General features: G+C 37.0%; 1 protein-coding gene across 9 annotated transcripts in view; it reads left to right on the top strand.

Annotated features, from left to right (window-relative positions):
- Nucleotides 1–13733, top strand: part of Nav3 (neuron navigator 3) — a 521591-nt gene that overhangs the window by 451035 nt on the left and 56823 nt on the right. For all 9 annotated transcript variants that reach the window (XM_042263540.2, XM_076553883.1, XM_076553884.1 and 6 more), the window contains 3 exons: nt 2389–2441; nt 8459–8482; nt 11925–12002. In XM_042263540.2, the coding sequence (XP_042119474.2) occupies nt 2389–2441; nt 8459–8482; nt 11925–12002 (155 nt within the window). The remainder of the gene's footprint in view (nt 1–2388; nt 2442–8458; nt 8483–11924; nt 12003–13733) is intronic.

Here is a 13733-nt window from a genome sequence, read left to right as displayed (position 1 = left end):
CCCTGAACTTGAAACACACCAGAAGGTAAGCCTTTAGTCATGAGTTATTTATAGGCTCAACTTGGGGAACTTTCCTAGTATTGTGAGCTCCAGTTTCTGTTCCATTCACTATGTAGATTTCTCATGTGGGTGAGATGGACATAAAATGTAGCTCTTCCTTCTTTTTTCTCCATTGAATCTCCTTTTGTAATCTATCTTACAACTTCAGGTCACTACTGCAAATTTAATGTGCTAGCACAAACTCAGGTGCGCCCTTTGCCACTGCCTTTTGGGAAAATAAGCAAGCCATTGAGTTCCCTGTGATAGATGGTGGCCAGCTGATGGTGCAGCATAGTTCAAAAAGGATAACTGAAATGAAATAAAAAATAATCTGCAATGTTAGGCCCTTTGTCTTGATGAAGTGATTGTGTCATGCTCTCGCACAGGAGCTTCTTACACTTTTTATACTCTGCTAAACATATGGATGGCTTTCTAGAGTGCCCCATTTACAAGCAGAATGATGTTCGTTGCTGGGAAATTTGGCAGCCAGTGTATGAAATTTAAATAATATGAATTGTTGAAAGCTAATCTGGGTGGGTGAAATGAACTCTCTCTTCCCTTTGCATTGCATGCTAAACCACTAGTGCTTGCTTAAATTGTGGTCTAGAATGAAGGCAGTCTCGAACTGGATTGAATTCTTGCTCAGTGCTCACACTGACAGATGAGAAGACTAAGCCACAAGCTATAAAGTATTAGGTCTATAAAAAAAAACACGTGCCAAGAAGAGTGTGAGAATGGGCCTTTCTGGGGCATTGTCCATCTTCCTTCTGGTACTCTAGGCTCTCTTGTCATTTCTTTCAACGTCACTAAAGAGCAATGTAGACATTGAAAGAATAGGTCTTTTCAGAAGATGAATGAGTAATGCTTTGTGCGTATTGTCCCAAGCCCTAGTATTTATTTTTCATTCCCCTTTTCACACACATCTATATACTAATAAACACTTCTGCAGCCAAGGAGTTGGACCAGTGGATAAGAATGCTTGCTTTACAAGCATGATGGCCCAATACCTGTGTACAAAGCCAACCGTTGTTGTGGACACATGTAAGCTTGGCACTTGGAGACAGAGACGGGAAGATTCCCTGAGCTCCCTGGGCAAGCTGCCTAGTCAAAAAGGAAACTTCATTCCAGCAGGGGACCCTTCTAGTGACATGAGGAGAGTGGCAGAGGAAGGCACGTGACAGCCTGTGCTGGTTACTAGCATACATCCTTAAGCAAGCACTGATATTATACATACAGACCATGCAACACCCCCCACCACAACATACACCACATCAAAAGTAGTAATAAAAAGATTCTTCTTCTTGCACTCTCTCAAACTTCATCCCCTGGTTGCCATCTGGGTTGGCACTATCCCGGGCAGCTTTCACAGCTCTCTATAGACCAAGTTAGAGGCAATGCCCTCTGCCCTTGAACTACCCAATGGATCTCAATAGACTCTGGATTACTCTGTTTTAGTTTTCATTTTCATTGTGGCTTTTGACTTCTTTTTGAGCACAAAGGGTTGTATCTCATTTATGTATGAGCCCAGGATTTTGCGAGAGTGTTAGACATTGTATGTGTTCAGCTAGTGAATTAAAAGCATCAACAGCATTATTCCATATGGAGAAGGGAAGAACTTATCTACAAACATAACTAAGCACTATTTTACCCACCTTTTTAGTTTAATACATTGTAAGTACAGAAGTAACGTCACATCTTCCATTGTAATGACGTTGTATTCGATGTGTATCAATGAGTCAGAATGAAATTTTCATCCTAATTTTGATCTTGAGGTGGAACTGTTTTTATATTGCTAAAATTTAAAAAGAATTGATCCCCCATTTCAAATAGCACAATCAATTCATCACAATAATGAAATACCAAATTGAATCAAGTACTTACTTCCTTGGAAATATGTAGAGAAAAATCCTGAAGGTAGATGTTAGGATGTTAGGAGAATGAAATTCAGTGAGCAAGATATGAAAGCTGTTTAGAAATTTTTAAGTTTCTGTTCATTATGTATGGGAATTTCCTGCAGCTTCCCATTTGTCCAAGCGGTGGGCTACATGCCCGCTACTTCTCTCTGTAACTTTGTGAGTGACTACAGCTAGCATGTAAATTAGGCCTTAACCCATTAAACAACTGGATCTCTAAGAGTTTTTCCAGTCAACTGTTTTCATAACTGGGTCCTTTTCTGTGGTTATTTTATATCTCTAGCTGCCTGTTCTTTATGTTTTCAGTAAAAGTGAACTTACAAGTTGACTTCATTATTATAACCATGTGTTAGCTGCCTGTTCTTTATGTTTTAAGTAAAAGTGAACTTACAAGTTGACTTCATTATTCTAACCATGTGCTTGGTGTTTTCTCCAGTTCATGGTTCTTCGCTGTCACTGGTCTCTAGCACATCTTCTCTGTACTCTACGGTAAGTATGGTCTCTTTTTCTGCCTCTGCCGTGCACAGATGGCCAAATAAACTGGTATTAATATAGCAGTTATCTAATAAAATTGGGCCCTCCTGTGGCCTGCTTACATGGCATTCACTCAACTTTAGTGCATTCATTATGAGCAGTGAGTAAGGGTATATACTATAAAACATGCTGGAGTGTGACAAGAGTCCTTACACTATGCGTATGCCTTACCCTCTGTCCAGGCTGCTTCTTGACTTCCTCTCTCATCCATGGCTAACAGCATTTTATAGCATTTTCTCCAGTTATTATTTTTAACTTTATTTTTGAAGAAGATTGTACCAGGAGGAACTTGAAGAACTAGATATGTGGCTTTTGTTTGGGGATTTTTTTCTCTAGAAAAACAAACAAACAAATCTTCTGAAAGACTTCACTTTTAAATTTTTTTTCATTAGAAGATGAATGCCAGTGTTTCAGCTTCTCCCAGTGATAGATACTATGATTTAATTTTTTTTTTGAGAGAGAGAGAGAGAGAGAGAGAGAGAGAGAGAGAGAGAGAGAGAGAGAGAGATGTTTGTCCTTGAAGGTAATTCCTTCTGTTTAAAATACCCATCAGGAAATTACATGCTAGGTAAGCTTCCTTCAGTGAGATGTGAAAAGCAGGTAATGAGTCTTGTCCAGCTTTAAGTTCTGTGAGTAATATTTACTTTTGTATTGAAAAGGCATGAGAAGGTCACAGCCTTTAGCTTGCACTCAGCAATTATGCTCTAAGGACAAGACTGATGATTTTCACCTTTCTTCCCCTTTTTCTTTGCATGTATTAATTGTACAAATAATGGGTTTCATTATGAGATTTTATACCTACATATAATATGCTCCGATCATCCGAAATCCCCCCTCTCCATACCCTGCACTCCATTCCCAATGTGCTCCTTTCTCTGCCTCCAAGCCCTCCTTCTACTTTTATGTATTATCTTGATTGTTTTCATTAGTTATTACTGTTGCATGTATACATGCATATAAATATATAGGTTGAAATAATACAGCCTTTGCTTATAAGTTGACCTTTGTTATTTCCTGCTTTATATATGACATCCAAAATCAGACTGTCATTAGAGACATGGCTATTTTTCTTGCTTCTCATTTAATGGAAAAATTGCCAGTACATTCTCTGATGAAAGTATCAGTGTTAGTGTTTAGGTAAATGTACTGTTTTAGGCTTATAGGTAAAAAAGTAAGGAAGGTAAAAATAACTTGAAAGAACATGTAATAGAGATATGTTAAGATTTGGTGTTCCTCCTACTGTGCCAGGATTGTTGCTCCTTGAGATTATATTTGATATATACTATTGAACTTCAGATTTTTATAGAGGAAGAAAACTTGGAGCATCTTTATAATCATTTTTTTTTTGCTTTTTAATAGGCATTAGTTGTGATAATCACATTTTAAATAATTATAATAATAATATTTGAACAAAACTTCCATTATGATTTAAGAGCAAACAGATCATGGGTTTCAGGAAAAAAAAAACAGATAATTAACTGGTCTACTGTAGGGTCTGACAGACCTCCGTATAATAATAATCATCTTCTCTATCTACACTATTTAATACCTTAACTGTGGGGTGTCAATTACTATTGATTATTTGCAGTACATCTAGAGACTGATTGTCACATCTCCATCTCCATTTGAATAACCAAGTATACTTAGTAGGTGCTCAAATTAGAGAGGACAAGTTTTATGCTTAAAGCTATGAATTAGCACAAAAAGGCAGGTTGCCCTGTTTCAGCATACACTGTATAATCCTGAACCTCCAAAATGTGTACAGTTGAGACATGCTAATTAAAATAAAACCAAGTGGACAGATTTTTTATAAGCTATTATTTGCCTTATCAAATTTATTCACATATATATTCTCTTCTATATATATCTCCCACCCTCCTGCCCATAAGCCCTCTTCCTCACCAATCTTTCTTTCACATTCATGTCTATTCATTTTGTTTTGTGATCCACAGAGTTTAACCATGGCAATCTATATGACCATGGGTGTGGAGTTATCGGTTGAAGCCTAGTGGGCTTAGCAGGGTGTGCCCACTAAAGAGAATTTTCCTCCAGAATCTACCAGTAGCTAAAAGTTCAGAAGTAAAGGGTTTTAAATTATAGGATAGTAGGAGTGGGAAGGTAAACTATGACGGTAAGCAGGCATACATGAGAATTAATATGTTCAAAGAATTAGTATTATATGGGGGCCTGGAGAGATGACATGGTTTTTCAGAACACTTGGTCCTCTTGCAGAAGACCTGGGTCAAATTCCCAATACCCACATGGTGGTTGGAAACCATCTGCAATTCCATTTCCAGGGGATCTGACACCCTTTTCTACCTCCATAGTAGAATCCACTTGTGGACATATGTAGCTGGAGACTTTCTCTCCAGCTTCCGCCAATCCCTGCCAGTCCCAGAGCCCACTTATAAAATAAACACATCAACTCTTATATTATTTAAACTGCTTGGCCATTAGCTCAGGCCTACCATTGTCTAGCTCTTACTCTTATACTAAGCCCATTTTTTTTAAATCTTGAAAGTTTATTTACATGTGATAGTAAAGTAGAACCCCTGTCTTAAACATGCTGAAGAGAAAAGACCAACACCAAAATTTTTCTCTGACTATTATACCCAAACCACAACACACATATACACCTAATCCACACATAAATGAGAACATACATATAAAGAGTCATAAGCAAATAAATAACAAAATTTCAGTTGGATGATTTGGCACACAACTGTTATTCCTAAGCCCATTTTTGTTAATCTATATTTGCCACGTTTTCCGTGGCTTTATCTGTTGCCTCTACATCATGCTCCCTGGATGGCAGCTGGTGTCTCCTCCCCCTGCCTTCCTGTCCTTTCCTTTCTCCTCTCTGTTAGTCTCGCCTATGATTCCTGCCTGGCTACTGGCCAATCGGTGTTTTGTTTATCAAACAATCATCCACAGCAGAAATACTTTTCATGCTGTAAACCGAAGCAGCAATTACAAATTAACATTTCTTCCTTCCTAGGGATGCTAGGGGAAAACTGGATAGATAGATGTGCATTCTTCCCTGTTTCAGTTAGCCATGACCAGATATGTCAGGCAAGTTGCCCCATGTTCATGGACTGTTCCTCTAAGGTCAGACTTCCACACCCATAGGATCTTTGCAAGCTGGAAATCACAGGCTTTTTGTCATCAGCCAAGGATTTACCTCTAGAAGCTTGGAACCTGTGTGTTTGTTTTAAGACCCACATCCACCCTTTACAATCTGGGGCTTTTGTCCAACAATTTTAATTTCTGTAATCTGTTCTGTTTTTGTTTTGATTTTTTTAAGGCCAGAAGTGGTCGTACACGCCTTTAGTTTTAGCTCTCAGGAGGCAGAGGCAGACAGATCTCTCAGACTTTAAGGCCAGCCTGGTTTGTGTAGCAACTTCCAGGACAGCTAGGGCTGCATAGAGAGACCCTGTCTCAATGATAATGATAATTGTGGAAATACCCAGCTACACTAAGAAGAATCTCTCCTCATTTGCTGTCCTTTTTAGATAAGGACATAGGCTTCCAGACAAGCCACAGCCCCTGCCACCTCCCCTTTCCTCCCTTACATTGAAGTTGTCCAGACTGCTGCTTGTCATTCTTGTATTTCTTAATATGTCAATCTGCTAACATTACAAAACAAAGCATAGCCTAGAGGGCAGTGTGATTATCCATTTTTAATACTTAGAACCTTTTAATTTTTGTATGTATGATACTGTTAAGCTTTTACATTGGTGATCCCTGCAGTAGATTTTTTTTTCCATTGGTGAAATACGAAATTTTTGTTGATCCTACTCTGTTTATGTTCTACTTTCTACTGATTTCATGGGAAGAAGGCCCATGCTTCATCCTGATACATGTCCTTCACAAATTGCTTAAAACAAAGACAGTAATGCAAGGTGATTATTAATAATAAACTTGGCTAGTTTGAGAAATACAATAATCAATTGATATTTTTAGGCAGGATATTTTTATATTGTTTACTATCCTTCAGTATGTTAGTCTTGCTTCAACAAACTCACTAAAAATATCATATAATCAAACTCCACTATAACATCCTTAATCCCAGGTCTAAGCCACTGGGGGAAATAGAATATTATATTTGTCTCATTGCTCCATTTTTATGGTAGTAGGTATTACTGGTAAAAAATAATCATGGAATATGAAAGAAGGCAAAGATTAAAGAAAACAATAGTCTTGGAAACTCAGCTATGAGAAAATTCATGCCATTAATATGTAACTAACATCTGTAACTTGAGGTTATTTTAATGAAAATGTGATGATGTGATGATCGTATTTTGTTTCATCTAAATAAAGTAGATCTCTTTTTTAAAACTGCATCAATTATTTATTGAGTCTTTATAATTGTAATGTAATCTGAATAAGCCCAAAGGCAGCATATGACCAGAATAAATTGATAATACATGTATAAAGTATTATGTAGTCGAACAAAGAAAATCATGCATAAGGCTTAATCAAGGTACTGACTTAATATTCTTTGCTTGTACTGAACACCAAACATCATATAATGACTTCAAATTACTAGAATTTAAAAAATAAAAACCTTGTATGCTAAAAATGAGTTTTAAAATGACCAGGGCAAATGTTACCATTGCTTTTACATACAAAGTTTTCTCATGAAGACAATTAAAGTCTTCACAGTTAGCACCCTGCAAGTATCTTAACATCCATCCTGACACTTTTCAAACACAGAAAAAAATTAATGAAATTCAGGTTAAAAGAAATGCTTGTGAATAAAATATCCCTAGGAAGTTATTTGCATTTTATATGTATGTTTGTGTGTGTGTGTGTGTGTCCAAGTATATGTGCATGTCTGTGAATACATGCACACATACAGGTGTGTGTGTGTGTGTGTGTGTGTGTGTGTGTGTGTGTGTGTCCAAGTATATGTGCATGTCTGTGAGTACATGCACACATACAGGTGTGTGTGTGTGTGTGTGTGTGTGTGTGTGTGTGTGTGTGTGTGTGTGTTTTCTTTCTTCAAGAAAATAGATCAAAACCAATTCAGGCATTTTTGTGTCAATTAATCACAAAATGTCCCCAAAGCAACCACAGGTGACAAGACTGTTTTGCAGACTTTTTCAGTGAGTGGCAACAGGCAGAGGTATTTTGTTCAGCAACATTACACATCCTCCAGTTCTTTCCAGATTGCAGCAGGTTCCAAAATGTAATGGTGCACATAACTCATTTGCTGGCACTTCATAGCCCAGCATGAAGATGGGAAAAAAGACCTAGGAGCTTTCTGTACAGAAGTATAAAACACCCTGCCATTTTGTACATCCGTTTTCATTTCCATAAGCTGCACAGCCAAAGTTATTTGGCTGTCTCTTTTATTACCACTTTAAAACAAATCTTGTTGTTGAGCTGATGTGCCTACCAAAAAACTTAATAACCATTAAGGAAAATAAAAGCAAATAGGAATTAGTAACCTCTACTTTCTATTGTTAACAATAGTGGCCAGCATTTCACCTTCAACTCCATTTGTCATTTTTTATAATGTATAAATCAGAAGATAAAATTCTTCTAACTAATCCTTAGCTAAAGTTTATATAATTTCAAGGAATCTGATACACACACACACACACACACACACACACACACACACACACACACACACAAACACACACACAAACATCCCCTGTATCCATGTATTTAGAGTATAAGGCTATAATGACTTTCATGGTCCCTGTATATCATAAACTGTTTCATTGTCTTGAGGCGTCTTATATATCTATTACCTGTAGTTTTAAATACTTTGTGTCATATGTAACTATCCATTTCATTCCTATAGTACATTGTTTTATTATATTAGTTATATAGACTTGTATTTTATTCTTATGTTAGGTCATAGAAGTTGCACATATATGTTTAAAATACTTTACTCATTTTTGCATATAAAATAAGTTGACTTTATTTTTATAATCAAAACCTCTGTTTATTTTTTACAGGCTGAAGAAAAGGCTCACTCAGAGGTAAAATTCTGTACCATTTTAATATTTGAAAACCAGCCTTACTTGAGAATGAAATCAGTTTTATTGCCACTAGAGGGTGCTTGATACACTAACATCACTATATCTGTGGCCTTCGATGTTGCCTCTTAGGGAAAATGAAAGGAAGTTCTAGCATCCAGCTTTCCTCTCATTCTGCCTGAACCTTAACACCTAGTACATTATCTATAGTAGCAGTTATTCATTCATTCATTCATTCATTCATTCATTCATTCATTAGTGAACTGAGCTCTTAAGTAGGAGAGCCACACATCCATTTCAATGTCCTTTTCTCACGGCCTGAGACACTCTATTTAGGATCAATGAAACTATAGAGTCTGAGGCACAGGGCCTTTTCCACACAGGTACCACAACCCTGCCTATCTATTTGTGGCATGAGTATACCACTTCTATGAGTTATTCTTTTCTGTACAGGAGATACATTTCACAAATACACATTTGCTTACAGTCATGTACTAAATCAACTTTCTGCATGGAGAGGAAATTCTTCTTTACCTTTGTAAAGAAAAGCTTCTAGCCTATGAGAGCCGGGGGAGTTAAATTAAGACTTTATTCATGGAGCCTGATGAGGTGGCTTACCACTTTCGAGTGTGTACTGCACTTGCAGAGGACCTAAGCACCCATGTCTAGTGACTTACCAACATCTGGATCTCCAGCTCTCAGGGGTGCAACTCCTTCTTCTGGCTTCTGAAAGAGCCTGAGCTCACATTCACATGCACATGCATGGGTGCACACACAAACACATGAGTTAATAGTAAATCTGAAACTTGATTCAGACTGTAGTAACAACTCTTTTATAGGTTTACACGGATGGATATAAAATAAATGCTTTGAAAATGGTCTTGCAGAGGAAGTCATTCTCACTGAACTTATTTTATAAAGGTTTTTTTTTTTAAATTTGTTCCAAATATGTTCAAAACTCCTGAGAGAAGTCTGAGAGAAGTGTTTCTCTCTCTCTCTCTCTCTCTCTCTCTCTCTCTCTCTCTCTCTCTCTCTCTCTCTCTCTCTCTCTCTCTCTCTCTCTGTACACACACACACATACACACACACACAATTTTTTAACCAAACTATCAATTTTTGTATCACATAGACATGGCAAGACTTGTAGTGTTGGTCATGAAACAGCTACTGAGGTTTGGAAAACAGCAATGTCTGCTAGTAACTATCCAATTCTCCTTTTGTCATTTATGCTCGTAGGTGATCATGAGCTTTGCAAAAGGTACCATAACTTGCTTTATAGTTTTCTGGGTTATATGCTACAAGAACTAGAATTATATAATTACCATGTAGGTTGAGAAAACCTCTTTCAGTTTGTATTTGTCTGGAAGATGAAAGAGGATTTGCTTTCTGAGATTAAATGTATCCTTATATGAAAAGTAGCACCAACGTTCACTGGAACTGAGGTAGATTTCCATTTTAGATTAGAAATTATAGTGAAATCATTCTTAGTGAAACTGTATAAGGGTAGGACCCCATACAGTAGGTCAACCTACTTTCTTAGTGCTGGGACTCTGTCTGCTTTGGACCTGTGCGGGCCCTGTGTATGCTACCATAGTCTCCATGAGTTCATAAGTGTGTCAGTCCTTATTGACTGGTATTAGTCTGGAAGACACTGTTTTCCTGGAGTTATCCATCCACCTCTGGCTCTTACAGTCTTTCTGCCGCCTCTTCTACTTAAGTCCCTGACCCTTAAGAGGGGGGTGTGATGAAGACAACTATTTAGGACTGAGTGCTTGAAAGTCTTTCACTCTCTGCACATTGGCCAGTTGTGGGGCTCTATGTTAATTCCCATCTACTGCAAGAAGCTTCTCTTATGAGGGTTGCATGAAGAACTGATGTATGAGTTTAGCAATATGTCATTAGGGACATTTTAATGCTATGATCCTTTTGCAGAACAATGGTACTAGGCTTTACCCTAGGCACCTGGTCTAGTTAGTTGCAGGTTCTTGGCCATTGAACAGTGTCAGATATGGCTTCCATCTCATGTAATGGGCCTAAGAAAAGGGATTGGTTACTCCCAAACATTTGTATCACTATTGTATCAGTATATATTTCAGGCACATCACTGTTATAGGTCACAAGTTTTGTAGCTGGATAACATTGATGATTACCTTTCTCTGTTGGAAGTATGAAGAGAAATTATATAATTATTTTCTATTTCTGTATTGAGATAAACACCACCCCTTTTTCTTGCTCCTCTCAATATTGATTACTATTTATTTTCCAAAATAAAAAATATATTGTGTAGAAGGGGAAAAGACACTTAATGGCCTATGTTCAAAATGCCCTTTCACACTTAGAAAACATTTAGATTATCCAGCTCCAAGAATAAAAGACTTAAAAAAAAAAAGCATCTATGTAGAATATTTGCATATAAAGGACTGGATCCTCTTGATACCAGAAATACACTTGCAGAAGCAATTTTCATATGCTTGCAAATGCTTTACCATTTTAATCACTGTTTACATTTCCTGGCAATATGAGATGTGATTGATTGAAGTGAAAAATATGGTATGATATTGATGTGTCTGTGTTACTAAAGTGAAAATCAGTAAAAACAAAACCTTTTAAGAATATTTATTTTGTTTGTTTCCTTACACTATGTTCATAATTTCCCCCATTAATTTATACCTTAGATAACTACAAAACATTTTTGCTCAGAGCTAATAGTAGGTCACTGAATAAAGGCATTCGAAGATGCATTAGCTTGAAATTATCAGTGCACCATGAAAGTTCCATCTCATAAAATTACTTTGTGTTGTGCATAGTGATATATGCTCATACTTGCACTACTCCAGAACCTGAGGCAGGAGAATTACAAGTTTGAGGACAACCTAGGCTACTTGACAATATCCTGTCTCAAAAAGAAAGAAATATTTAGTTCCAAATATAGACTCATGAAGCATTTCAATCCAGGTTTTGTGCATCATAAGATAGTCTATGCTTTTTGAAAATCTTATAAAATATAGAAAACTAAAATGTATGTTGAAAACATCTGAGAGATTTTCAAAGAAATTATGTGGTGAATAATTTACATAGAAAAAATCAAGAAAATATGTAGATAGTCTATATGAATTTTTAAAGATTATTTTATGCCTGAGTTTTTAATCGCAATAATGTTTTAGAAGGAAGAGACTCCATAGAAACAGTGAACTATTTCATCAGTCCTGCAGGACTTACAAATAGAACCAGTAGTATTGTTGGATGAGCAGATCTGGGTCCCAATGTTAAAATTAGAAATTATTCCTCTTTTCCTAAGTAGCATTTGGGGGCTGCAATATAGCTAGCGTTCACCTCTCTGAAAGGAGTTGTTACTGATTCACCTGTGGTTACTATACTTGCTTTCTTGTACTGAAGTCTTCATTTGAATGGATCATTTAGTTTATTGGATTCTTTAATTGCACAGCAAATCCATAAGCTACGGAGAGAACTCGTGGCATCCCAGGAGAAAGTTGCTACCCTCACATCTCAGCTGTCAGCAAACGTAAGTTGCCTTTTGTTGTTTGGAGACATCAGAACAGATTTTTATCTAATGAGAGGGAATAGCATGATTAACAAAGTTAAAGTGTCCACAGTTACACAGTGTAAGTCACTGGAAGGTAGAACTCACATGAAATTGAAGTTTTCTGCCCACTGACTAAATAAAATATAAATCTAAACTGATGAGTGGCAACATGGTAAGACAAAACAAAAGAACGAAAAAAGTTTGTACCTTAGAAAATGACAGACAACCGTCATAAAGATAAGTGTTGCCTCTTTTCTTGTTTCTTATCTTTGTTCCATCGCATGTAGGAATTTTTCTCAAGCCATAACATAGTAAGGGCTGTTAGTATTTGACTGGGGAGGCAAAATATTCATGGGTCCTGTCCCTTTCCACAATTAATGAAGCATACAATAAAGTTTAAAATAAATTCACTTGAATCTAAATACGAAGCTGAGCTCCACTGTCAATGAGATAACAGCTCTCTCAAAAATACCATGGCCTCCTTTGAGCAGTTTAGAAGAATACATTGGCTGGCACTGCAGCAACGTGCATCCATGAAAATGGCAACACTGAAGACCGTCAGCACATTAACCTTTTCTATCAAATATCTTTCCACACTCCTAGAGGACTCAGAGTCGACAAACTATAACACAGGAGGGCATGTGGCATTGTGCCCAGTGTTAGGGAACAATAGTGTGAGAAGCAGCAGCAGGGGGTACAGAAGCTGTACCCTGCCATGCTACCATATGCCCTTTGTGGTCTTAGCTCTGTCCTTTCTGCTGGGTGGCTTTGAGTTTCTCCCTCTTACATCACTGTTGCCTCTTTCATCCTCCATGGAGAGGTATTCTTTCTCCTCCACAAAGCATGGCATATCAAAAATGAACAGGTGCAGGACCGTAATATATGATACCGTAATGTGAATCCACAGGAAATAAGTCATTTCACTCACAGTGAATTAATTTTTGCCCTGCGTCTGAGTTGACATTATGTTTTAACTCCAGGGGAATAATAGTCACTTGAGATAGACTATTATTGCTCATAAATGGTGTCAGGAAATGCCTAACAACAAAAGCAGATTTTTTTTTCCTTTAAACATTGCTAGAAAATAACATTCTTTATTCACTATTGATCTCTCAAGAGATAGTTTTGAGACCATTGTAAATTTTATGCTATATATATATATAGTATTGTTAAACTGCTGAGTTTCTGAACTTGTATCCAGAAGACAAGGATCAGTAGAAAAGCCACAAATGTGTTGGATTGCATTTATCTACAGTGAAGAAGCCTCAGTGACCAGTTCATTCATGATGATCACAATTTTTGTTGCATGTTGGTCTGCTTTTGTGGTCCTTGGGTTTGGACTCATGTACTCATATATGCCAGGCAGGCATTTTATCACCTGTGCTATATCCAGACCTGCAGTTTTTTTTATTTGCAATTTCTGTTTGTAGGTAAAGGCAGGTCTTTATATTAAAAGACATATAGTTTATTAGCTGAACTGGCTGCATTAGTTTTTGCCTATTAACTTATTCAGACTGTTAAGTAAACATGGTATTTGGTTAAATGTGTGATCTCCACAGGGAGGATTGGTATATGAAAGTGTAGGAGGTATACTTCACAAAGACAGATTTTGATGAGTATTTTTCAATTTAATGATTGTTTAAGGAACATTCACTTCCTCTTAATCTATGAACAACTGTATTGGATCCCAGTGAGTTCACTTGACTAGGT

The sequence above is a fragment of the Peromyscus maniculatus genome, chromosome 18 (genome assembly GCF_049852395.1).
Source record: "Peromyscus maniculatus bairdii isolate BWxNUB_F1_BW_parent chromosome 18, HU_Pman_BW_mat_3.1, whole genome shotgun sequence".
NCBI lineage: Eukaryota > Metazoa > Chordata > Mammalia > Rodentia > Cricetidae > Peromyscus > Peromyscus maniculatus.
This window is presented reverse-complemented; position numbering and strand designations above follow the sequence as displayed.